The sequence below is a fragment of the Ictidomys tridecemlineatus genome, chromosome X (assembly GCF_052094955.1).
Source record: "Ictidomys tridecemlineatus isolate mIctTri1 chromosome X, mIctTri1.hap1, whole genome shotgun sequence".
NCBI lineage: Eukaryota > Metazoa > Chordata > Mammalia > Rodentia > Sciuridae > Ictidomys > Ictidomys tridecemlineatus.
In genome coordinates this window covers 59,369,561-59,396,817 of record NC_135493.1, presented here as the reverse complement: position 1 = coordinate 59,396,817, position 27,257 = coordinate 59,369,561, and the positions used below count along the sequence as shown (strand labels likewise).

Sequence of the window (27,257 nt, the reverse complement as noted above, 5' to 3'; positions counted from 1 at the left end):
ATTAAAAAATCACTCTCTCAGGCTCTTTTTCTGACATAACTCTTGCACACATCTTTGTAGAGGGAAAATGGAGAGAGCATTGGTATTGCCAAGAAAAAAGCAAGAGGAAAAAAGTGTATCCCAGAAATAGAGGAGAGGGCCGGACAATTCCCCAGTTCTAGAAGGAGGAATGGCCAACGTTCTGGTGAAAAGACACTGCTCTTCTCTGATAGGCAGAGAAAGGCCTAGGAATACACAAAAGCCACAGCAACAGGGCCCAGGATGCTGAAGTCCAAAAGCCCTTGAGAGAAGCTGGGGCCTTGCCGCCAAGCCACGCCCACTCTGGATGGCGGGAGGGGGCGCGGGATGCGGGTGGAGCCGTTGGCGGTGACGTAGCCTCACGTGATCCGTTGCGCACCTCACTACAGCGGCAGTTCCAGCGTTTGCTCGCTCCCTCTAGGCGGTAGCTGCGCAGGTGGCCCTTTTGGCGAGCGGGCCAGGGGTGGCCCAGAAAAGTAGGAGGCGCCGGAGGAGCAGGTAAGGACCCGGAGGTGGCCCCTGAGGTTGGAGTGGGAGAGCGGACCCCTTCTTGGGGGTCCAGCTCCTTCTGGAAAGAGACTATCAATGAGACACGCAGCTCCCAGTCCAGCAGAGGCTCCGCAGCGGCGGGGGGGGGGATGGGGGGACGGTCCCGATCCCTGGAAACACCTGTCTGCGCCAGAACCCAGCATTTTCCACACCCCTGCCCCGCCCCCGTCGTCTGGTGCAGAAAATGGTGGTCAGCTCGGGGGCGGGGCTGGACCGAGCGCGGCGAGGAAGGGGCCGGGGCCGAGCGCTCGGCTACATCAGCCCCCTGTGCCCCCACCTCGGTCTGCAGGTCTGCGGACCAAGAGTCGCGGCGGCGCGGCCGGCGGCGAGAATCCGGAGGAGCAGGAGGAGACGGCAAGGATAGGCCCAGGTGGGTGCGAGGGGCAGTGCTGGGAGGCGGGGAGGGCGGCAGAGGGAGGTGTGCAAAGCCCAGTCTGAGACCCCCAACACCCTTCTGCATCCCCTCCCCCGCCCCGCCTCTCCCTTCATCTCTGTCCTCCATTTTGGTGCCTGCGGAGGCCAGGAGATGCATCTGCAGGGAAAATGGTGGGCTTTGAGGGAGGGAGGGGTTGGACCCGGCCCCCTAGAGGGCGCACGGGGCCTCTCAGGTGGGAAAATGCAATTCACAAAAGGCCTTTCAAATCTAGGCCTCTGCGTTTTGAAAAGTGCTTAGTAGGGCCTCTGTCCTCGGTGCTGATCTGTCCACTAAGGATTCAGTCCCTTCTGTCTCTTGTCTTCTAGGAGTAATGGAGTCCAAAGAGAAACAAGTGTTAAAAAATCTCAGCGAGGAAAACAACCATCAGGAAAATGAAGAAAAGGGTGAAAAGGAGCAAGATGCTAATAAAAGGGAGCCCTTGGCCCTCCCTTTGGAAGCTGGTGAATACTTTGTGCCTAGAGGAAATCGTAGGCGGTTCCGTGTTAGGCAGCCCATCCTGCACTATAGATGGGACCTGATGCACAGGCTTGGAGAGCCACAGGCAAGGATGAGAGAAGAGAATATGGAAAGGTTTGGGGAGGAGGTGAGACAGCTCATGGAAAAGCTGAGGGAAAGACAGTTGAGTCATAGCCTGCGTGCAGTTAGCACTGACCCCCCCCACCATGACCATCATGATGAGTTTTGCCTTATGCCCTGAATTCTGATGTTTTCCTTGAGGTTAACAGAGGAACCCCTGCTTCCTAAACTTACGTATTTGTGATGAATTTGTGGTGAACCTTTTGATGTTATTTGTATCTTGTGGGTCTCCTGGTACCAGCTTCTAGTTGAATGTTGTGTGTTTGACCCAGTTTGTAAGTTTCTGTCAGCAGGGGACTTTTACATATTGCATGGAAAGATGCTCATTATTATATTGTGAAGTTAATAAAGCAGTTTAAAAAAGCATCCCTTTTTACTTAATATCTTACATGTGAATAGATATATAAAGTAAATAGTGCACTGTGATTAGAAGTGATTATGAGTAAACATTTAAAGCATGAAGCCACATTTATGCTTCCAATGAAAATGGAGTAAGAGGAAGTGTATTTACTTCCTATCTGAAGCATCTAGAACCTGAACAAAATATATGAAACAATAGTTTGCAGGTATTAAACATCAGTGAAGAGCAAATCTGAAAGGGGGAGTAAATAACATACACCTTATAATTGTTCACAACTTACTGCATATTATAGGATTCATAATGTGGAAATAAATGTAAGTCAATAACCAAAGGCCAGAAGAAGAGAAATGTAAGTATGTGATTGTAAGTGTGTAGTCTATACATTTAATACAATTCAGAGATCCTGATACATTAAGTACTTATGATATACCCCCTAAAACAACCATTAAAATATTAAAGCTAATAAGACACTGTATGAGATTAAAATAGAGCCCTCAAAATGTTAGGTAGCAGCAATGAGAACCAATAACATAGCAGGGTCACAAGGTTTCTTTGAAATTGCCTTTAATGAACAATCAAGTAACTTGTAGAACACTAACAGGTGTACTAGTCCTGAGAATAAACAAGTAGAAACAAAGGGAGTCCATTAAGAAATACTTAAAGAAATCAAGAACAATGGGGCTAACTCCTGTCAGGGTCTACTGAGGTCATTGTATAGTTGGGATTTATGGCCTTAGGTTTCTCAATGTATTTCAGGAAGGAAATTTCATTAATGGCACAGGTGCACTAGGATGAAGTCTGTCCAGTTATTGACCCCAGCACCTGTAGCAACATAAAATTGCTTTGTAGATGAAGCCACACCCCCATAGAATGGCCACAATCACAGTTCTGTAGAGGACCAACTAGGATCAAAAACTCCCCCACTGTATATAAAGAAGGAGATGAATATCTGATTGGTAAAGACTGCAGAAGGTGGAACCCAGTTCTGGTGTAAGCATCAAACAGTAATAAATTTGGAAACAACATTGTTTTCTTTGATGTTCTCTGCTCAGAAATGGCCCATGGCTGTTGCTTGAGCCTTATTTCACTTTCACTTATAGTAAAATGCTCTTCCATGGCTTTTGGTGTCTTGACTTCAAATTTGTTTATTGGAACACAAGAACTGAGGTTTGGAGCTTCAGCTCCCCACTCTCCTGTGACAAAAATACTCAGTCAAAAATATTACAGGAAAAAGAGAACACAGAGTAGAAGGGACAAATGGAAACAAATCACAAGTTGGTTGAATTAAGTCCAAACATACCAATAATTATGTTAATGTAAATGGTCTATAAATACCTCAATTATAAAGCAGAGATTGTCAAATTCAATATAAAAGAGTAACACAATTATATGCTGCCTATAAGAATCCTATTTTAAATTTAAAGATACAAATTGGTTACAAGTAAAAGGATTGAAAAGATGAATAATTTAATCAAAACTTAAATATTTGTCTATACTGATATAAGACAATAAATTATAGAGCAAAGAATATCAGGAATAAATGGGGTCAATACATAATTTTAAGTGGCAAATTTGTCAAGAAGACAGTAATCCTAAACATTCACATAGTACAATGCTTCAAAATAAATGAAGCAAAAATTGTCAGGCACAGTGGCACATGCCTGTAATCCCAGCAGTTTGGGAGGCTGGGGCAGGAGGATTGAGAGTTCAAAGCCAGCCTCAGCAACAGTGAGGCGCTAAGCAACTCGGTGAGACCCTGTCTCTAAATAAAATACAAAATAGGGCTTGGGATGTGGCTCAGTGATTGAGTGCCCAGCCAAAATCCCCCCAAAAAATACATGAAGCAAAAATTCATAGAATTGCAAGGAAAAGTAAACAATCCAAATAAAGTCAGATATTTCAAGTGTCTCTAAAAAACTGATAGAATGAGTATTTAGAAAATCAACATAATTCAATAATAATACCAACCTGTCTGACCTAGTTGACAATTGTAAAATTTGCAACCAAAAATAGTAGTATATATATTTGTTTCACATGCACATGGAATATTTACCAAGGTAGCCCGTATTCATAGCCATAAAATAAGTTTCAACAATGTTAACAGGATTGAAATTATAAAACCTGTGTTCTCTGAGCACAATGGAATTAAATAAAGAATCAGTAAGAAAAAGATCTCTGGAAAAGTCCCAGTTTTAAAATTAGGAACAAACGACACATATAAATATCCCATGGCTCAAAGAAGAAATGAAAAAAAGAAATTAGTTGGGGATACAGCCCAGTGATAGATCACTTGTGTAGCATGTGTAAGGCCCTGGATTCAAAAGCCAGAGGGCGGGGGGAGGAGAAATAGAAATTATAAGGTACTTTTACTTTTAATTGTATGGAAATGAAAACACAACATATGATAATTTATAGGATATGGTAAAAGAAGCACATAGAAATTTGTAGAACTTTATATATACATAAGAAAAGAAGAAAGCTGCCAGGTGCAGGAGCACTCTCCTGTAATCAGTCACAGAGACTCGGGAGGCTGAGGCAGGAGGATTATAATTTCAAGGCCAGCATGGAAAAGTTAGTGAGATCATGTCTAAAAACAACAACAACAAAAAAAATAGATCTGGGAATGTAATTCAGTGGTGTGATGCTTCTGGGTTCAATCAATCCCCAGTACCACAAAAGAGAGAGGGGGGGGAGGGAGGGAGGAGAGAGAGCTCTACAACTGTTAAATAAAATGAAATTTTTATTTAAAATACTTCTTGCAAAGACACTATATTGAGATGGCTTTACTGGTAATTCTGCCAAACATTTAATGATGACATACACTAATTAGCTATGTAAAAATCTTCCAGGAAGTTGAAGAGGAGGGAATATTTCCCAACTTCATTTATGAGGCTAGAATTACTCAGATAATTAAGCCAGACAATTGCATTACAAGGAAAGATAATTACAAATCAGTCTTCCTCGGGATCATATATGCAAAGATCATCTTTTTTTCCTTCTTTCCTTTCTCCAGCGACAGGATTGAAAACAGGGCTTTATGCATATTAATCAAGTATTCTGCAAAAGAGTACACTCCCAGTCTTGTGCAAAAATTTTTAAAACGTTAACAAATGCATTTATGACTACTCAAAGTTATCCCCACTATTATGTATGACTATAATGCATTTACAAAATATTTTTAAAGCCCCCCAAACAAAAAAAAAATAGTAAAATCAAATTCAATAATATATAAAAAAACAATACAGCATGACCAAATAAGTTCTATCACAGGAAGCCAAAGTAGGGTTAATATTTGAAAAAAATGTAATTCACTACATTACATACTGAAAAATTAAAATCATGTGATCATCTCGACCAAGAGTACAAAACAACATTTGCTAAAATTCCAAATCCTTTAGTGATTAAGATACTTAGCAGGGCTGGGGATGTGGCTCAAGCGGTAGCGTGCTCGCCTGGCATGCGTGCGGCCCAGGTTCGATCCTCAGCACCACATACCAACAAAGATGTTGTGTCCGCCGAGAACTAAAAAATAAATATTAAAAAAAAAATTCTCTCTCTCTCTCCTCTCTCACTCTCTCTTTTTTAAAAAAAAAAAAGATACTTAGCCACCATGAATAGGTAAAATACATCCCCTAACAAAAAAAAATGTATATATAGAAATATACATAATGTGTGTACAAAGACTAAATATTTTTCCCCTCTTGCAATGAGGCATAATAAAGAATCAGTGAACTTGAAGACAGGTCAGTTGACACTATCTAGTCTCAGCAGAATAAAGAAAAAAAAAAAAGAATGTAAAGAGGCACAGAGTCTTCTATAATGCCATCAAGCATCTCAACATGAGTTCCAGAAGAAGAGAGTGGAACAAAGGAATACTTAAAGAAATAAGAGCTGAAAACTTCCCAATTCTTTTTAATTAATTAATTTATTTTAGAGCAGAATGCATTTTGTTATATAGTACACAAATGGAGCACAACTTCTGTTTTTTGTTTGTTTGTTTTGTGGTGCTGTGGATTCAACCCAGGGCCTTCAGCATGTGAGGCAGGCACTCTACCAACCGAGCTATATCCTTAGTCTCTTGAGCAAACTTCTCATTCCTCTGACTGTACGTGGTTCAGAGTAAACTCCACTACTGTAATCATACATGCATATGGGGTAATAGTATCTTTCTACCATTCTTCACATCCCCTCAACCCTACCCCTCTCCACACTCCCCTCTCCAAATTTGTTAAAACACATGAATCTACACACCCAAGAAACTCCATGAACTCCAAGTAGGATAAATGTAGAGATATACACTTGGATATAATAATCAAACTTTTAAAAGACAAGGAAAGATAAACTTCAAGACAGAGGCCACACAATATGTATAAGGGATAAGGGCTCCTCAATAAGATTAGCAGCCAATTTCTTTTTTTTTTTTTTTTTAGTTGTAGATGGACATAATACCTTTATTTTCTTTATTAAATTTGTTCATGTGGTGCTGTGGATAGTATCCAGTGCCTCATGCATGTTAGGCAAGCACTCTATCATTGAGCCACAACCCTAGTCCCAAGATTAGTAGCCAATTTCTCAATACAAACTTTGGAAATCAGAAGGCAGTAGGATGATACATTTGAAATGCTGAAACAAAGAAAACCAGTAAACTAAGAATTTTATATCTAGCAACCATGTATAGAACTGTCATTTTAAAATTAGTGAGAAATCAAGATATTTCATATAATCAAAATCAGAGTTCACTAACAGTGAACCAAAAATATGATAAAGTGCTAATGGAAGTATTTCAGGTTGAAATGAAAAGACATAGGCATCCATAAAAACCAGTGTTTTCACGATTCTGGTTTGAAACTCCTTTTTTTCTTCTATATGAAAGGATAAATGTATAAAACAGCAATGAGAAAAATATTCAAGATATGAACATACTTGCAACAAGAGAATGAATCAGTAATTAAGAATTCAGTAAAATTATATAATACAATATAACCAAAAGTTATGTTTCTATAAACCAACAATGAAAAAAAAAGAGAATTAGAAAACACATTTACTTACAAAAGCATTGAAAAGAATAAAACACTTAGAAATCAGCTTAGTCAAGGTCTATGACTTAGCTAAAACTATGAAAGATTCCTGTGAAAAAAATTAAAATAATGCTATGAATTTGGTGTGGTTTGTTTCCCAGGTTTTCAGGTGTTGGAAGCTGAAAACCATAGTGTGGTGTTGTGGCAAAATGATGTGGAACCTTTAAGGCATGCGACCAAATAAGATGTTTTTAGGTTGTGGGGGGAGCTGCCCTCAGAAGAAGCTCTCATGGGACACATGAGCTCTTGCAAGATCAAGTTATTATAAAAGGAAGCACAGCTCCTGAATTGCTTGTTGGCTTCATGTTTGGCAATGTGATTTCTTATTCCTGTACATGCTCCTGCCACTGTGATACCATTGGTCATGAGGGTTTAACCAGAACAGAGCTGATGCCATACTTCTGAACTTCCACAACAGTAAAATAAATGATATCTTTCCTTCATAAATCTTTTTCTTCATAAAGTTGCCTCAGATATACAGACTAATATAGACTTTAAATGAATTAAATATATTACACATTTGTGAAGCAAAAGGCTTAATAACATTAAGATTACAAAATCATCCAAATTGTTCTACAAATTCAATGTGATTATTATCAAAACCCAAATGACTTTTTTTTGCATATATAGTAAATAAATAGAAAACATAAATAGAAATAGAAAGGAAAAAATAGAAATACAGAAGAAACAAAATCAAAATAGAAATGTCAATACTAAAATTCATATGGAACTACAAGGATTTGGGTTTGTGTGTGTGTTTGCACCTGCAACATATATTCTTAATCTTTAATGATTGGTAAAATGCATCAATTGACAAAGTTTTGTGGACCTAATAAGTACTGGGGTTCAAAGGACAGTTATTTCTGGGATCTTTCTAAACTTAAACATGGTATTCCCTATAATCTTATGGAAGTATCTAAATATAAGATAGTGAAAAAATTAACTACATAGCCTTGTCTAAATCTTTCATAGTAATAGAATCCATTGCTCTAAACTATCCCATAGTGGGCATAGATACTCTGACACAACAAATAATTAAATTAAATCTTTGACACTTACAAATTGGTTTGATAAAATAGTACTCATGGACTGCCAGTTAAAATAGCTAAGATGGTTCAATGTAAATTAAAACAAGGACTTTAAGGATTAAAACCTATAAGACCTAATTAATGGATGGATAATTATCTCCACTGCTTCTCCATTTGCACCCCAGTTTTGTCTCTTCTTAAACCTAAAGAAAAATAAATGAGAACTTGGTATAGATTACCACAACATTGATGCTGTGGTCCCATCCTTTAATGCTCCTATATCCAATATCCATTATTATTAAAACTACTAACTTTTAACTGTCAACAACTGGTAAATATTTTACCATTATAACTTTCACTAGTATTATCTATTCAGCAACTACTTTAACAGCCTCTCAGCTGCAGTTTGCCTTCAATTTCAAGGAATGGAGTATACATTTTACTAGATTTCCCATGAGGTAATTCACAACCTTATCATCACAATCTTTATAGTTAAGATATTAAATGCAACCACATTTCTTTAGTTATACAAGTATGGTATTACGTCAATAACATCTTTCTCCAAGGAAGTTCATTTGACACATACATTAACACCAAAAACATTTTATCTTTTCATCCTTTTGGATTCTGGAAGCAAGATATTCCTCATTTAAAAGTTTCACTTAATCTCACTAATGCTTCTTTTACAAACAAGCTCATTTTATTTTTTATTTAAAGTTATATATATATATATATGTAGTTGGACACAATACCTTTATTCTAGTTATTTATTTTCTTTAAGTGGTTCTGAGGATTGAACCCAGTGCCTAGCACATGCTAGGCAAGTACTCTACCACTGAGCCACAACCCCAGCCCAAACCAACTGATTTTAAATTGGAGTTTAAAGGGAGTTGTTCAAGGAAACCATTATGTCTTTCAGCTACCTGGGACCCATTGGAGCATTAATAGTTCTATAAGATACTTTTTCCAAGAGTCCAGCATTATACATTTTGTGAAGTGAAATATGTATCTTGGTTACTATTAGTAATGTCCAGAACTCCAAAGAGAATGAGGAATGTCCCAATGAGACCTGGTATTATGACCTTAGTGTATGTAGACATGTGATCATATTTATGAAACCAGACAACTCCTCTGTATTTAGTCGGGTTTCCATCAGTATAAAAAATAACTGATGCAGGCCACATATGGAATAATGACAGTTTATTTTGACTCATTGTTCTGGACATTTAAATTCAATATCAGGGGGCCCCCAATTGGTTTGGTCTCTGATGAGGATGGCATAGACATTGGCAGAAGTACATGTCAGAGTAAATGGTCACATTACAAGGCAGGAAGTGGGTGTGGGGGGAGGAGAAACAACCAGGAATCTCATGATCATATTGGAGAGCATACCTTCAATAACCATAGGAACTTGCCTCTAAAAGGTCCACATCTCCTCCCAACAGTGCCATCTTGAGGGCCAAGCATCTTTGTATGGATTTTGGGGAGACACTTAACATCAAAACCATAGCACCCTTCTTGAAAATAATGCAGGCTAGGGGGAAATCAACCTCAAGAAACAAAAGCCTATCAAGTGTAACTACACACAATTCTTTTGGATATTGATTTTGTTACTATTGGCCTGAGTGTTTTCATTGACTTTCAATGTGGAGGGCAAACTCTTAAAATAAGTCATTGTTTCAACCAAATATGGCAGGGGCTGGCATTGTGGCTCAGTGGTAGAGTGCTCACCTAGCACATGCGAGGCCCTGGGTTCGATCCCCAGTACCACATAAAAATAAAGATATTATGTTCAACTACAACTAAAAAATAAATATTCAAAAAAATATGGAAAAGCTGCAGATTAGCCACCAAGATTGGCCAATACATACACTATAGCCACAACACATTATTTGTTTGTCAAAGCTAATCAAACTGACATCTGAGGCAAGAGGTCCATAGTAACTGGCTAAATTGTAAGGGCTGACTAGAGGTTAATATTAAAGTTCCAACCATGCCCATGGATATTTTATTTAATTTTTTATACTGGGGATTGAACCCAGGGGCACTTTAACTACTGTGTCACATCCCCAGACCTTTTAATATATATTTTTTTCAGACAGGTTCTTGCTACATTGCTGAGGCTGGACTCAAACTTTGCCATCCTCCTGCCTCAGCCTCCTGAGTCACTGGGGTTACCGGCATGTGCCACCAAGCCCAATCCCATGGCTATTTTAAGTAGTAAAAAACATGAAACCACATTAACAACATACCTCTAAATATATAAATATGTTATTTAAAACCTATTTACAGCAGAATTTCTCTCTCAATCCTTCTGGGGAAAAAAAAAACCCTTAGACTTTTGGGAACTTTTAGAATTCGCCCCCCAATTAATTGGGCTGAGATCACCACCCCATTAGTGCCCATATCTTGCCTTTCCTAAAACACTGACAAAATAGACATGAGAAATTTATTGCTTTTCTTTTTGATATTAGACATTCTATTGTTTCCTGAGTTCATTGCTTACTTAGCCCATGATATTTGTATTTATTTACTCCTATACTCTTTTGCCTAAAGGGAAATCCAGTAGAGGTTAATACTGTTGGCATTACTATGAAAATTAATAGAGAACATTGCTTCTTTTTCCCTCAGGAGACAACTGACTCTTCACTTCTTGATTGCCAGGTGAGAGACTTTCTATTCCAGTACTTTTCCCCACTCCTTACCCTTCAGCTTTCTACCAGTTAGCTCCTGCCTTACCTATACAACCATGACCACCACAACTATTACCTTTTGTTAGCTTACAAACAAATACCATAAAATTTTGCATCTATTTAACTGAACCATCAGTTCATTCCTTCCAGCAATATAATGTTTGGACCTGTCATCTTGACCCAATAAATCCACCAAGAAATGATTATCACAAAATATATACAATTCATATTGATAACACATTTTATAACTCCACCAAAGATACTTAGAAATGCTGAAAATTTCAACTATATTTTCTGCCTAATGTTATATAAGTAGGAAACTTATTTACAGCTGGCTTCCAAAGACTCCTCATACTTTAACATGTTTTCTTTCTTTTTATTCTCATAATAACATATTTTCAGGGCTACTTAATACCCCAAATAATTGGACTTAAAATGGATGTAAAGGTATCCAGGGATAATTGTAATATATTTCTATATTAATTCTGTCTAATTGCAATTTTGAGGCCTTGGCTAGAGGCCTGTCAGTTCTTCTTGGGAAGCTGATTAACTCTATACTCCAAACTTCTTCCCTTATCCAGTTCTCACCCTCTGGACCATTATGCACCAGCCCTATTTGCTCAGGGCCCAGATACCAGACAGCTAGGGATAGACTCTATACCCTGGAGCCTGATAAATTATTAAAATTAGCCAATCCATAGAGAGGCAGTAAAACCTAGTTGAAGACCCACCACATGCCATACATAAGTAATTCTTTATAACTCCAGCTGTTATTCAGATGTAACTCCAGTGGCAGTCCTAACTGGCAGCCTTCTCTAGTTCGAAGCTGTTAAGTAACAAAAAGTCCTGAATTTTATTTTTCCACATGACAGTATGGTGTTTTCTGCCATCAAGAATCTTAAAATCTTAAAAAAAAATCACTCCTTGTATTCTAGGATTGTAGCTCAGTGTGAGGCATTGGGTTTGATCCTTGGCACCACATAAAATAATAAATAAAAAAATAAAGATATTGTGTCCATCTACAACTAAAATATATATTAAAAATACTCCTTGCTCACATTGTATATAAAAACAAACTCAAAATGTGCCAAAAACCTAAATATAACAACTTAAACCATAAAACTCTTAGAAGAAAACAGAAGAGAAAATCTTCAAGACGTTGGATTTGGTGATAGACTTTTAGAAATGATATCCAAAGCATGGACAAAAGAAAATAGATACATTAGTTTTCTCAAAAATTAAAAATAAACTTTTGTGTATTGAAAGACATTATCAAGAAAGTGAAAAAAGTCTACAGAATAGGAAGAAATATTTGCAAATAATATATCTGATAAGGGTTGCATACCCCAAATGTATAAAGAACTCTTACAATTCAACAACGAAAAGGCAAACAACCAATTTTAAAAATGGGCAAATGACTTGAATAGATATTTTTTCAAGGAAAATATACAACTACCAAATAAGAACATGAAAAATATTCTCAAAATCATTATTGGTTAGGAAAATACAAATCAAAACCACTTTCACCCAGTAGAATGATAAACATTAAAAACTGGAAATTAAAATCGTAAAGATATGGTAAAATTGAAATCAAATATACATTGCTGGTAGGAATGCAAATTATTGAAGCTGCTATGGAACACAGTTTGGTGGTTCCTCAAGAATGTAAGCACTCATAGCTTTATACCCAAGAGAAATAAAATCATACACCCACACAAAATCTTTTACATGAATATTTATGGCAGCATTATTCATGACAGTCAAAAGTTAGGAACAACCCAAATATCCATTAATATGTGAATAGATTAAATATAATGTGATATATATATACAGAATGAAATATTATTCATGCATAAAAAGGAATGAAGAATTGTATAGTCTACCATGTGGATGAACCTTGAAAATATTATGTAGAATAAAAGAAGCCAGACAATATTTCAATTTATATGAAATATCCAGAATAGGTAAATCCATGGAGATAGAAAGCAGATTAGTTTTTGCTAGGGACCAAGAGGATCAGGAATTAGAAATGACTGTCTAATGGATATGGGGTCTGTTTTGGGGGTAGATGAGACTGTTTTGGAAATAAGTAGAAGTAATGGTTTCATATTATGTTCACTGCTCTACATGCCACTGAATTGAACAGTTTAAAATGGTCGATTTTATGTTACAGGAATTTCCCATAAAAAGAAGAATAAATATAGCCCTGTTTTTTAAATAATATGTATATGAAAGTATATTCTCTAGGCCAGAGACCTTCATCTTTTATATATTATGTACCCCTTTGAACATCTAATGAAAGCAATGAGCCCTATTTTTAGCAAATGTAGACATCAAATAAAATTTACATATACTGTCTGTCCTCTACCATCACTGCATACATTATTTGAAGATAATTTGGGGGGATTCATAGGCTAATAATGCCTGAACTCAAGGAGTAAGTAAGCTCCTTTTTAACAAGTTTCAGCTACTGTTTGTCTCTTTCCCTTCCCATCTCATTCCCAAGCACGGACAAAAGTAGCAACTTCTCCATTCTGTCTTCTCTCTTTCTCATTGCTTGTATTTCTTCATTATGTCAACTCTCTCATGTGTCAGCTTTCTTAGTTTCCTAGGGTACAGATATTCTTCCCACAAACATGCATATACTCAACTATTTTCTGAACAGCAAACATTTCATACCAATTTGAGCCAGTCATAGACTTCCTCAGTTGAGAACACCTGGTCTAGGGGAATCAGTATGGTCATCATGTCAGATTTTTTTTCTTGGAAATTAAACCTTTTATTAAATGATTTTTACACAAAAGGGAAAATGCCCAACTAGGAAAAAAACTGAAAAACTTATGCTCCAGAGAGTAAATATGAATAAAACAAAATTTTTAAAATTTTAAAAAGAAAATCAAACCTCTATCTCAACTACTTGCTTCCCTACTTGATGATCCATCCCGTGCCCATTATGTGAAAGTCTGAATCACAGGCAGAATGAACATCAGCGACTGGGTGTGAGAAGTATATCTAAGGAGTAGGTGCCTTGGGATAAAAGAATGGCAAGAAATTCCTCAGGGAGGCATTAATGACCAGTAGTCCTAAAAGAACATGCAGCTCCTCTCTGATAACCAGAGAAGAATAAATACACAACACAGAAGGAAGGGGACCACATTTGACCTCTGTAATTAGCGCAAAACAAAATGAATGACGGGACCTCACGCGGTGGAGTTGGGAGAGAGGGGGCGAGGGCGGGGGTGGTAGTGAAGGGAAGAAAGGGCTGGCTCCTGACGCACTTTCTGCCGGTGGGAGGGAAACTAGGGACCCGAGCCCACTGATGACGTTTTTGTCACGTGACCAGGAGCCGACGTGTGCAGAAGTCCCTCTCCTCCAGGTACCAGCTCCCTATTGCCGTGGAAGAAGGCAGACTTCAGACTGAGGGACAGAAGCGGGCAACTGCCCTATAGACCTGCAGGTCGGTACAAGCGGGGGGGGGGGGGGGGGCTGTCGCTGAGGTGGGAATGGTAACGGACAGAGGCTATAAAGGATCTCTTTTGCTTCTATACACTACCCATTTTCCACCCCCATTCATTTTGGCGCAGAGAATTGTGTGAGTGTTGGGGAATAGATCTGGGTAGCATCTTTTATTTCTCTGGAGAAATCTGGGCTTCTGACAGAAGGAAATGTGAGAAGGAGTCATCTTCCCGGGATAACTACAAATCCATCGCTGTCTGTGGACCCCTGGGTAGGGATGACAGAAGGCAAAAACCTACGCGGATCCAGGATTGGATTTTCTCTCTACTCCTTTCCAGATGCCCACCCATTTGGTGCAAGAAATGGAGGGTTTGGTGATGGTGAGCTCCAGAGGGGTCAGTGGTAGAGAATGGATACCGGTTGGGATCTCCTAGAAAGTGGGTGATTGGTCTATATCTGATGGAGGGCCATGGAGAAGACCTGAGGAAATGGCCTAATCCCTACAGGGCAGTGGGAGGAGGGCACAGGCTGTCACCCCAGGATGTGGAGGGTAGACCCTGAAACCCATCCAGTCCTAAGTTCTTCCTGTGTCTTCTCCAACCTCCATCCATTTTGGAGCCAGAAATGCTGGGCCACAAGGGCCAGGGTCAGGGAGGTTTGTCAGTGGTGGGGAAGAGGAGGTGCTGCAGTGGGGAGGATCCAACCCTCTATTGAAGAGGAGTGGCTTCTGAACTAGGGAGGGTTGCCAGGAGGTAGTATGGAACAAAAATTCTACTGAGTTTGGAAGTGATTTGTCTCTTGCATTGCAGGAAAATGTGGTGTTAATGTGTATGTGGGGAGGAAGGGGGTTACTGGATTGCTCTGATCATTTCTGCCATGCCCTCTGCTCTGTCATCTCCATTTTCAGGGAAGTGATGGGCTTTGTGATGTCTGGGTGCACAGATGGGGAAATGGGATGTTTATAATGCAGAAACCTGAGTGGAAAGTAAGGATGGAAAGTAAGGGTGGGAGTGCACTGGAAGGTGGGATAGGTTCAGGAGACCCCTACCTCAAGAAAGGCAAGTGCTATCAGGACTGTGTTCCATTCCCTAGGCCCTCACTATTCAGTGTCTCCTTTTTATCTGAACATCACATCCTGAACCCATTCATTTTAGTATAAGAATAGGTGACATAGGATTTTTTTGGGGGGGTGGGGTGGAATTCAGTGATACTGAAATACTTCAGAAATAATTGTTCTCACTGCCAAGTAATAGATAAAGAAAGAGTCTTAGGGGAATACTGTAAAAGGGGAATATGAGAAAGCAAGGGAAAAGGTAGAGGGTGATAGGAGTTGGATAAGTGTTGACAAATAGTTTGAAAAGAATCTGTGTCCCAGTTGCCATTCATTCTCTCAATCCCTCGTTCACCATATGTCTCCTGTCTCTCTATAGGTCTTCAGGTCTGTGGTTGTGGGCATCAACACAGAAAAGAGGAGAAAAGACCTGAAGAAGTGCAGGTCGGTGGGATCTGCCCCAGGACCCCTGGGAATAGGAGTTACTTAAGCCAGAGCAAAAGTTGTGGAGGCCACTGCCTGTAATCCCTCCTCCAATCCTCTCTAGTGCAGTTTCAGAATACATGACCTTTGTCAAGACTCTAAAGGAATATGATACTTCATGACTAGTGAGGATAGAGGGGAAGAATAAGGAATTGAGAGAAAGGAGGTTGTGGCCTTTGTAATGTCCTGGGATATCAGAGTAGTCCTGAAATCTGATAACTGGCCATTGTTCTGTTCTGTCTACAGTTTTTAGAATCTTACAATTGCAGGTTAAAGGGGGGTTGAAGTGGTGGGGAAGAAAACTTCCTGGGATTCCTTCAGGTCTATGTATGTTGGGAGTCCCTAGTTAAAACTGGCATGGGTATAGCAAAGGCCAGAGCAAAGATTACTGTCCAATTTCCCCTACACGTTTCTCAGTATACTTCTTCCCGCCTTATCTGCAGGGAGACCCACCTGTAGAAATTTTTTGCAAGGTTTATTCATGTGAACATGTGTGAAGTGGGAAGGAAAGGATGGAAAGTAAGGGTGGGAGTGCACTGGAAGGTGGGATAGGTTCAGGAGACCCCTACCTCAAGAAAGGCAAGTGCTATCAGGCCCGTGTTCATTCCCTAGGCCCTCACTATTTACTGTCTCCTTTTTATCACAGGACAGAAAAAGGAGAAAATATCTCAACATGGAAAAATTCTACAAAGAAAATGAAGGAAAGCCAGAAAATGAGGGAAAGATGGAAGATGAAGGGAGTACAGAAGATGAAGGAAAATCAGATGAAGAAGAAAAGCCAGACGAGGAGGGGAAGCCAGCAAGGGAGGGAAAGCTAGAGGATGAAGGAGAGCCAGAGGAGAAGGGACAATCGAAAGATGGGGGCAAGGCAGAAAAGCAGGGCAAGTCAGAAGGTCAGAGCAAGCCACCAGGGGAGGGCAAGCCAGAATCCCAGGCAAAGCCAGCCAGCGAGCCGCGGGCCGCCGAAAAGCGCCCCGCTGAAGATTATGTGCCCCGGAAAGCCAAAAGAAAAACGGACAGGGGCACCGATGATTCCCCCAAGGACTCTCAGGAGGACTTACAGGACAGGCATTTGAGCAGTGAGGAGATGATGAGAGAATGTGCAGATATGTCAAGGGCTCAGGAAGAGCTAAGGAAAAAACAACAGAAAATGGGTAGTTTTCACTGGATGCAAAGAGATGCTCAGGATGCGTTCAACCCAAGGGGCCAGCGGGGTGTCAGGGGAGTGAGGGGCGGAGGTAGGGGCCAGAAGGACTTAGAAGATGTTCCTTATGTCTAATTCTTTGGCCTTTAATTATGATTTCTCTGATGAGAATATTGCCAGCCCTGCTTTCCCTGGCAGGCATTTGCCGGGCTATGTGCTTTAACCTTATGCTGATACTTACCTTTAGGTGTCACTCTTGTTACCAGCAGACTTTTGACCTAACTATAGTGCTGTCTTTTAGTAGAGGATTTTCACCCATGTGCATGGAAGAAATGTTCATGGTACATTGTAAAACAATAATAAAAAACAGTTTTTCAGAACCATATGTGCAGTATCAGCCAATTTTTGAAAGAATATATATTGTTACATAATATATCCATGCACAGGGAAAACTATACAACTGAATAGACTAATAATAATAATAATAATAATAATAATAATAATAATAATTTTCTCTGTGTGGTGGGACTAAAGCAGATGATTCTTTTTCCTCATCTATATTTTTCCATGATAAAACACATGTTGCTTTTGTCATAAAGGAAATAATAAAAAAATAGACAGTAGGAAACCAATGTATACTAGACAATTAAAAAAATTATTTGTTGAGTTTATGAAGGCAGGAAGACACTCAAATTGTTTTCAGAACACAAAATGATAGGAAAAACTCACATTACCTTTATGACTTGATGTTAGAATAATAAACCTGGTGGTTCCTAAAGATATATTGTTAAAAGGGACATCCAACCATCTGTGAAATGGGGAGAAAATTTCTAGGGTTGTGGAATAGATCATATGCAGTCCTGAGTGCAGGAGTTATGTTGGGTTAGCTCCTACTTTCTACCATGCACTAGCAACACTGGATTAAACTACTGAGGGAGGGCTGAGGGAGGTATCACCTGTACCCAGCAATAGATTCTGGAAGCTGAGAGGTAAGTGCATCCTTCCCTGGGTAATATCCTATGTGCTAGGCTTTGTGCCCCTTCTCCAGGACCCTATTCCCTCCTAAGACTCCCACTACTGGTGGTGGACTGGAGTCCTCAAGGTAACAAAGCCTCTTTCCTTTCCCCAGAGTCCCTGGTGACTTGAAATCTACTATATTACCTCTAAACTTGGAATAACATCCCTCTTTTAACTTTATAGTTAATCTTGACAAGGTGTGGAGAAATGCTCTGTAAAACATTGAATAATATTTGTCAGGCATTATAATAATTACCCCACTAGACTTTCCCTATTCAAAGCAAAGTATTAATATTATTTATTTTGTATTCTTCATAATGGAAATTTAAATTAATACAAAGGGCTTGGGGTTTAGCTCACTGGTAGTATGCCAAAGCCCTTAGTTTGATCCCTAGCACAGCAAAACAAGCAAATAAACAAACACATTAACAACTGAGAAAATCTCAGTTCTTGACCCAGTTCTGCCTTTTATTGAATATATAACCTTGAGTGTGTAATTTCATTCTTTTAAAATATTTTTATTTGTGGATGGACAGAATACTTTTATTTATTTATTTTTGTGGTGCTGAGGATCGAACCCAGTGCCTCATATGTGCCAGGCAAGTGCTCTACCACTGAGCCACAACCCCAGCCCTGTAATTTCACTATTTAGCAATTGAAACTCACCAATTAAAAAGGAACACAGTAGGAGAGGAAGCATACCACAATTCATTGCTAAATGATTTAACATTGGATATAGTAATGGTTTTCAAAATTTGCTAGCTACTAGCTGACTACCTGCATCAGAATTTTAGCTATTTTGTTGAAAATGCAGAATCCTGGATTTCACATTAGACTTGATGCATCAGAATATCATCTGATTTGTCTCCACAATGTGTGTGTATGTGTCTTCCACTCTTAGTTCATTTTTATTCTTATTAAGTGGTTACATGCACAGAATTTTAAAATCTAATAATATAAAATAACATTAAAATTGCCATCTGCCTTACCATTTCTCATTCCAATCCCTAGGATCAACTACCATAAATATTTCAGTTTTTTTCTTTTGATCTTTATCTCTATATTTCTGAATAATATGAGCATGCTGCTATCTTTTGTCTTACCTTTATTTTATTTATTTATCTTTATGTGGTGCTGAGGATTGAACCCAGTTCCTCATACAGTGCTCTATTGAGCCACAACCACAGCCCACATGCTGCTATTTTTTAAAAAAATATTGAAGTGCAATGCACATGCCATAAAATTTACCCCTTTAAAGTACACAAGTTGATGGTTTTTAGTATGTTAACAGAGTTCTGAAACCATCACATCGCCTAGTTCCAAGAGAGATATTTTCATCACCATAAAAAGAAACCCTGAACCCACTAGCACATAATAGTGTGCCCATTACACCGTGCCCTTAGCACCTGGCAAGCACAAATCTCTTTTATGTTTCTCTGCATTTACCCATTCTGGAAATTTCATATAAACAGAATCATGATATGTGGTCTGTTATGTCTGGCCTCTTGCCATTTTTTCTAGGTTCATCTCTGTTGCACTTATATCATTACTAAACACTTGTGTACAATATTTGTGTAATATATATATATATATATATATATACACACACACACACACACACACACATATACATATATGGAATTGTTGAATTGCGTGATCATTTGTTGATACTTGGATTCATCTAAGCTTACACTAAGGTAGCTAACATCTCCAAAGACTCAGTGGCCTAATATGACAAAGGTTTATTCTTCAAACTTTATGAAATTTAGGGATAGAAAAACTCTGGAGCACCTCAGAGATCCAGACTAATTATGATGCCACTGCAGCAGAGCAAAAGAATCCCTAGAGATCTCACACTCATATTTTACACTGTGGTCTAAGAATGACATAAATCACTACTGTTCACATCCCACTTCTGCATATTTTTAGCTCCTTGAGTTCTGACAAGCAATTTCAAGAGAGGTATTATTATGCCCTCTATATAGGTGACTGAATTGAGGCTCAAAGAGATAACTGATTTATACATAATGGTAAAGGGAAGAGCCCAGATTGAAATCCAGGTTTATTTGGCTCTAGATAACCTTTAACCGGTTTTCTTTCATAAGCCCAAGAATTTAAATTGTATCTGCAGTCACATTGGTTACACTAAAAATGATGAGTTTGAAAAAAATAATTTTTTCTGTACTTTATTGTCCAATCAGTCCTTTAGGATGTCAGAAAATGGTAGTTAGCTCAGATGACAAAGAACAATGGCACAATGACACTGCTTCCTCCACCATCAAGCCTAAAAAGGGGATTTTCACACCAATTCATGGCTCAGCTGCACTGACCCTCAAATTGTGAGCTGTGTCTGCAGTGAATGTGGGTGTTCAGAAAGGTGGTGACACTTCTTTTCTCTTGAGCTGTAAGACTGCATGTTCCTGCAGAGAGGCTTCCCTTTGCCTAAGGTCTCATACTTTTGGGCCTGGGGTGACTTGAACATCAGAAACATTCCTTGAAGCAGACAAAGAACTTAAGTCACCATGAAAACTCCAAAACATACCCATATGATGATACCCAGGTCCTTTTGGGAGTCTAAGCAAGGAAGGTTAGGTTTATTTTCTCAACTGCATCTCTACCCTAACTGTTCTGGTGGCTGGTTCCCTTGACCCTGAGAGAACAGTTCAACCCTCCAACCTTAACCACACATTGTCTAGTCAAAGCCAGATTGCAAATGGATTTTGACAGGACAAGTACTTTAAATTTTTATAAGACGGAGTTTTATTTCCATCTTGACAAAAACCTTCTACCTACCCCAAATGTATGTCCAGTCGTCTTTAGGGCAGGAGAAATGTACAGTTTTATGACTAATAATGACGAGAGTTACTGTCCTTGAAGACTATTGAACCAATCACCCATTCATGTTGAGCCAATAGATGATGGCCAATGTTGCTAAGAAAGACCATATAAACAGGAGATATCAAGTTTACTTCTCCCTCATTCCCCTCCCAAACCTAAGAAATGCTTTTGTAATAAGGAGAGATATGTTCCAGAGAAGAGGCCCCAACTCCTTATATACTACAATCCACTATAGCAAGAGTCTGTGCTGCTATATCACCAAAACTCATGTTCCCAGTGCTTGCTTAAATTGGACACCAGAACAGAACATAAGAGAATGTTCTTCCTGTTCTCCAACACCATGCTAACAAATATTGAGTAAAAATGCCTGCAGAGGACAGCAAGAGATAAACTTTCCCCCCACCCCTGGGGAATAGCACAAGGGGAAAACAAAGCCAAGTAGGAAAAACTAAAGGTAAAGGAAACAGAACATCAAATGCTTCACAAATTCTGACTAAATTAAAGCAAATATCCATAATTAAAAGTTTATCCGAAGGAAAGATGTGAACATACCCAGGAATAAAATCCATTTACCTCAGTAATTACTGCCTTATACCCATCCAGATTCCAAGTAAAAATTATGAGATATACAAAAAGGCAAGAAAATAAAAAACATTATGAAGAGACAAAGCAATTATCAGAAGCAGAATCAGATATGGCAGAGATCTTGGAGCTATCAAACAGAGAGTTTAAACTCGTGATCATTGCTCCACTCTGGCAAAGCAAATCCACTGGGGAGTGGATTCCCAGATATCCTCATGTATTTTAAATACAACCATTTAAAGTCTTTGGCAGTTGTCCTAAGGGTACACAGCAAATGAGGAAACATTTCTTCAAGAAAATCTACTAAAACTTAATAGGAACAATGAGAATATGTGGCATTATAAATAAGACTCTCTATTTCCCTTTCCCCTCCAGTCTCAGCATGATGAAAACACTCCAGCAGGGTGCCACCAAGAAGAGTGTCCCCCCCCCCCACCCAATCTCACTACTGAAAGATCAATCATAGTATATTTCTGGAAGACAGAACTTCTCATCCTACCTTGAATTATCTGTTACAGAGGCCAGGTTTTGAGTAAGTTTGTATGAGTGGTAAGGACTCCCTTCTGCCAAGTCCCTACTCATTAGAAAGATGCTTTACCATTAGCACAGAGTGCTGAGAATATAGGGGCCTCCAGTTGCCTGGAAGGCACAAGCTGGGAAGATCACCCCCACATCAAGTATCCTGTTTCTAAAGCAGGAGTATCACTCAGAGAAAATTGTGCCACTGTCCCTATCCTTAGATCCAGAGCTTTTTTGGATCAAACATTTTGCTGAGGGAGAAATAGGTTTTTAACCAGAGAGCTCAAAATTTCTTTTCAAAAGAACTGACTTCATTTGCCATACATTGTGGAGAAGTCAAAGGGTAAAACTGCTATTAAAAATGAAATGAGGGAAATACAAATCAAAATTGCACTGAGATTTCATCTCACACCAGTCCAAATGGCAGTCATGAAGAATAGAAACAATAATAAATGCTGGAGAAATGTGGAGAAAAAGGAAAACTTCTACACTGTTGGTGAGATTGTAAATTAGTACAATCACCATGAAAATCAGTATGGGGGTTCCTTAAAAGGGTAAGTATGGAACTACCATATGACCCAGCTAAACCACTCCTTGGTATTTATTCTAAATAATTAAAGTCATCATATTATAATGATACAAGCACAGCCACATTTATATCAGCACAATTCACAAACTACAGAACCAGGTGAAGTTTCCATCAATAGAAGAATGGGAATGGATAAAGAAAATGTGATATATATACACAATGGAGTTTTATTAAGCCATAAATAAAAAATGAAATTGTGTCATATGCAGGAAAATGGATGGATCAAAAGAACATAATGTTAAGCAAATTAAGCCAAACTCAGAAGGTCAAAGGGTGTATGTTTTCTCTCACATGTGGAAGCTAGAGAGGAAAAAGGAAAAGAAAGTTGTGAGGGGGTGCTGGGATTTAATGAAAATCAAAGGCAGATCAGAAGAGGAAAGAGATCAGGAGGAGGGAGAAGGGGAAGAAGGGGGTAAGTGTTGGAAGTGATATTGATCAAATTATCTTGTTATATTGTGTATATGTATGACTATCTAACAACAAACCCAACATTATATAAAATTATAATGCACCAATAAAATGTGAAAAAATGGAGGTTGTGGTGAAAAGCAATTAAGAGATCTGTAGATTTACTAGAAAAATCCACTAAAAGTTAGGCTGGGTAATTTACCAGAGAGAACCAGGGAAAGATAGAGCTACATAGACTTCTCCTGGGGCCAAAACAAATGTCAAACACTGATTTTAAAAACTGTCTCTGAAAAGGAGTCCAGATTTAATTCCACAAATCTGCACATCTGCATAGCATTTGTGGAGCATTCTGTGCCTGAGTGCACTGTTGAAAATAATAAAGCAATCAACTGGCAATTAGTGAAGCTTAACAACCAGGTGTTTCTAAAGAGACATGGTCAAAGACAGGATTGCAAAACCACAAATTGACTGTGATCATACCCAAGACTGTGCCCTATGAAGAACAACATAAGAGGCTTCACACAGCAAAAAGGTAGAGAAAGCAGACATCACTAAAATAACTGGAAAAATAAGTGAGTTTACTATGGTCAATTTGTCTACTGAATTGCTAATATAACAAAAAAAGAACAATTCAAATTTGAAATTTTCAAAATACCATTTACAGTAGCATCAAAAATTGATCACTTAGGTGTAAAACTAACAAAATATGCACAGGATCTATTTGCTTAAAACAAACACTGAAGAAATCAAATAAGACATTTTAAAAGGGCAACATTTCAGGTCCATAAATTGGAAGAGTCAGAATTTTTAAGATGTCAGTTTGGTGTACATCCCAGTGAAAATAAAAATAAGTTTTCTTATAGATACCAATCAGCTAGTTGTAAAATTGAAATAAAAAGTCCAAGAAACTAGAACAACCAAATATTCTGAATAAAAGAACAAAGTTGGAGGACATTCACTACCCAATTTCAAGACCTTCTATAATGCCACATTAACCAATACAGTGTAGTAACAGAGAAATAGTAGATACATAGATCAATGAAACAGATTAGAAAGCTCAGAAATAAACACACACAAATATAGTCTACTGATATTTGACAAGTGCACAAAGAATTCAATGGAGAAAGAATTATCTGGTGAAACAAGCACTGACACAACAATACATCCATCTGTAAAAACAATGACAACAAAAAAACCTTAAATCATACCAAATATCTTGCATAAAAGTAACCAAATATATCATAGAACTAAATGTAAAATCATAACATTTCTAAAAATTAGGAGAAAATCTGTATGACCTTAGGAATGCTAATGGTTTAAGATACAATATCAAAAGCTATAAACTTCAAAAATTGAGTATCATAAAAATTAAGAGCTTTCACTCTACGAGGGACATTGTTATGAGAATGAAAATACAAGTAACAGGCTGGAAGAAAATATTTGCAAATTACATACATGATAAAGGACTTTAATTCAGGAGACATAAATAACACTTAACATCCCAAAATAGAAAAACAATTCCCAAAAATGAATGGGGGAACGTAAAACATGAACAGAAATTTCATCAGAAAATATATGCAGACAATAAATAAGCACATGAAAAGATACACATCATCATTAGTAATGAGAGAAATACAAATTACAACCACAATTGGATGCTACTCCACACTAAGTAGAATGGCATAAAATGAACAAACAAAAACCCAAAATGAAGCAACAATAAATGCTGGTGAGATTGTGGAGCAAAAGGAATTCTAATTCATGATTTGTGGAAATGCAAAATATCCCAGTCAGCTTTGTGGATATTTTGGCAATTTCTTATAAAGTTAAATATACAATTAACATGCAACCCAGCTATCTTATTTATTTACCCAAGTGAATGTAAAACTTAAGTTTACACAAAACCTATACAGAAGTGTTTACAGCAGTTTTTTTCATAATTGTCCCAAAATGGAAACATTCCAGATGTTCTATAAACAAACTCTGGTCCATGTTTAAGAGTGGAACACTACTCAGTAACTAAATGAACAAACATTGCATCTTGTATGCATCTCAAATGTAATTTTCTAAGTGAAAGAAGCCAGACTCAAAAGGACAAGTATTTTATGATTACTTTTATATGATATTATGAAAAGGCTGATATATATAAATGTAAAAAAGACTATTGGGAGTAGGAGTGGGGAAGAGTGCCAAGTGGTTTCTCAAGGGAGTAAATGCTCACCATACTTAAACTATTTAAACTTAAACTACTTATTAAACTATTAGAAGTAAGTAAATAAATTAGATATTGAGAACCAAGTTTCTTATTATCAGAGGTAGAAGCTAAAATGAGCAAGAGGTAAGAAACTAAATGAATACCTGTGGTGATGGATTTGAGTTAATGTGTCAGTAAGAACTCATGCATATGTGTATATAAAATCAATTCAGGTATGTGTGTATATACAGTTTAGTATACATACAGGCAGGCATCTCCTTGCTGCAGCTTTTGAGAACTGCTAGAATCAATGACACACAGTAACAACCAACACACTCAGCGCCCAGATATTAATTACTAAATATAATTATTTGATAAAAATAATCAGGACTGTCTGGAGAAATGGCTACTTACAACACTGGGAAAAGGAAAATATGAGGACAAGATGAAACATTTTGTAGTGCCAGAAAACAAGGAAACAGAAAAGGGATGGGAATCTGAAAGAGCTCTGAATGCTAAAGCTGTAACAATTTGACGAATAACAACAAATAATGCTAGTGTTAGGTTATAACCCAAAGAATTAAAGATACATGAATCATACTGATAGAAACAAATAATCATATCAATATATAAATTAGGTACTTAAGAACTTTCATAAGGAAAAACCTTCTTTATAGAAATATTTTGAATATTAAATGTAGAAGGACAGGGAATATTAAAAAGCACCATTAAGACACTACAGAAGTAACTGCTGCAGGAAAATCCTGAGGATATTTGCATAGTCTCAAATTACCTGCTCCCAAATATATTTTTTGTAATTATTGTGGTTGTGATTGTTTCAAACATACCCATAAATTATTTGCTACTCCTCCTTCTAGGAGTCAGATTTTAATTTTCCTCTGCTCCAGTATGGGTAGAAACTTGCTTCTAACAAATAGAGTATGAACAAGGGAACGTGAAAAGTAACTTGAAAAGTGGAGAAATCCAACAGATAACATTAACTAAGTGATCAAAGTTAACATCACCACTGCTAAGTTGTGTAACATATCATAGAACTCTGACCTTATTATAAAAAAGGACATTTCACTCTCTGGTGTTCTCCTAATCTAATCATGAGAAAACATCAGAAAACCTAAATTGAGGGACAATGTATATAATACTTCACTCTTAAAATGTATCAAAGGAATAGAAAACAAGAAAAGCCTGGAAGTAGAGAAAACTAAAAAAAAACATGCTAAATAAATGCAACATTGTATGCTAGATTGAATCCTAGAACAGAATAAGATATTTAGTTAATGGCATTGCACAAATATCAATTTCTTAGTTTTTATAAATGTATCATAATTATTAGGCAAAGCTAGGTATGGGGTATAATGTAAACTGCTGTTCCTTAAAACTAAAATTATTTCAAAATAAAAAGTTTAAAAAATAGACAAGCCTGGGTTTTAAGAACCCCAAATAAAACTCTCTTAATGAATGAAAATGACTAACCAGTTGAGGTAACAAACTGAAATGTCACTAAATGAATCCGTTATTCAGTGAGAAAGGGGAGACTTGTCAGAACACAGTTGACAGTCATTATTAGAAAATATAAAATTAATCTATGTTTATACCAGAAAAATTGAAACTACTTAAACTAGTTGTGTGTGTATGTGTGTGTGTGTGTGTGTGTTTGTGTCTGATTGTGTGTTATATGTGTGTTGGAACCATTCTCTAAGCAATGTTTTCACTCAAAAATATAGCTTTAATATAATTCCATTTCACTATATGCCCACTATTTCATTTTATTTTATAATCTGAAAAATTTTCACAGTATGGATAATTTATTTAACTATTCCCATATTAATGGAAATTTTAATTATCTCCACCATCTTGACATTCAAATATCACAAAGTTGAACCACACGTGATTTTTGTACTTATGGCACTTCCAGTCTAGTGAGGGATACAAAGTAGGAAGCCAATAAAATAAAGTGAAGGTGTTAGGATTTGTAAACATAGGGTCTAAAAGATCATGGGTCATGGGGAGCTAAAGCAGAATCAAGCGGCTTTCTTTCTGATATAAATATAACTCTTTAAAAGCACTCAATCCACAGCAACCATGCTCTTTCTCCCTCATATATGCTTCTGTCACAGGAAAAAGTTGCCTGGCCCAAGTATGGCATAGCTGAGGCATGCTTCCTATTAACTCAGCAAGACTCTGTATGTAGAATAGGATCTCAAACTTTAAGCAAAGCA

The 27,257-nt window shown here is 37.8% G+C and overlaps 2 protein-coding genes across 2 annotated transcripts; both read left to right on the top strand.

Moving 5' to 3' along the window:
* Positions 1-357: 357 nt before the first annotated feature.
* Positions 358-1,945, top strand: LOC101973251 (protein BEX1). Its single transcript, XM_005328852.4, has 3 exons — positions 358-516; positions 857-937; positions 1,309-1,945. The coding sequence occupies exon 3, from the start codon at positions 1,314-1,316 to the stop codon at positions 1,698-1,700; it is 387 nt and encodes a 128-aa protein (XP_005328909.1). The 5' UTR covers positions 358-516; positions 857-937; positions 1,309-1,313; the 3' UTR covers positions 1,701-1,945.
* An 8,745-nt stretch (positions 1,946-10,690) lies between these two features.
* LOC101973535 (transcription elongation factor A protein-like 5) lies at positions 10,691-17,256 on the top strand. Its single transcript, XM_005328853.4, has 4 exons — positions 10,691-10,710; positions 14,083-14,196; positions 15,626-15,690; positions 16,376-17,256. The coding sequence occupies exon 4, from the start codon at positions 16,403-16,405 to the stop codon at positions 17,006-17,008; it is 606 nt and encodes a 201-aa protein (XP_005328910.2). The 5' UTR covers positions 10,691-10,710; positions 14,083-14,196; positions 15,626-15,690; positions 16,376-16,402; the 3' UTR covers positions 17,009-17,256.
* The last annotated feature ends 10,001 nt before the right edge of the window (positions 17,257-27,257 follow it).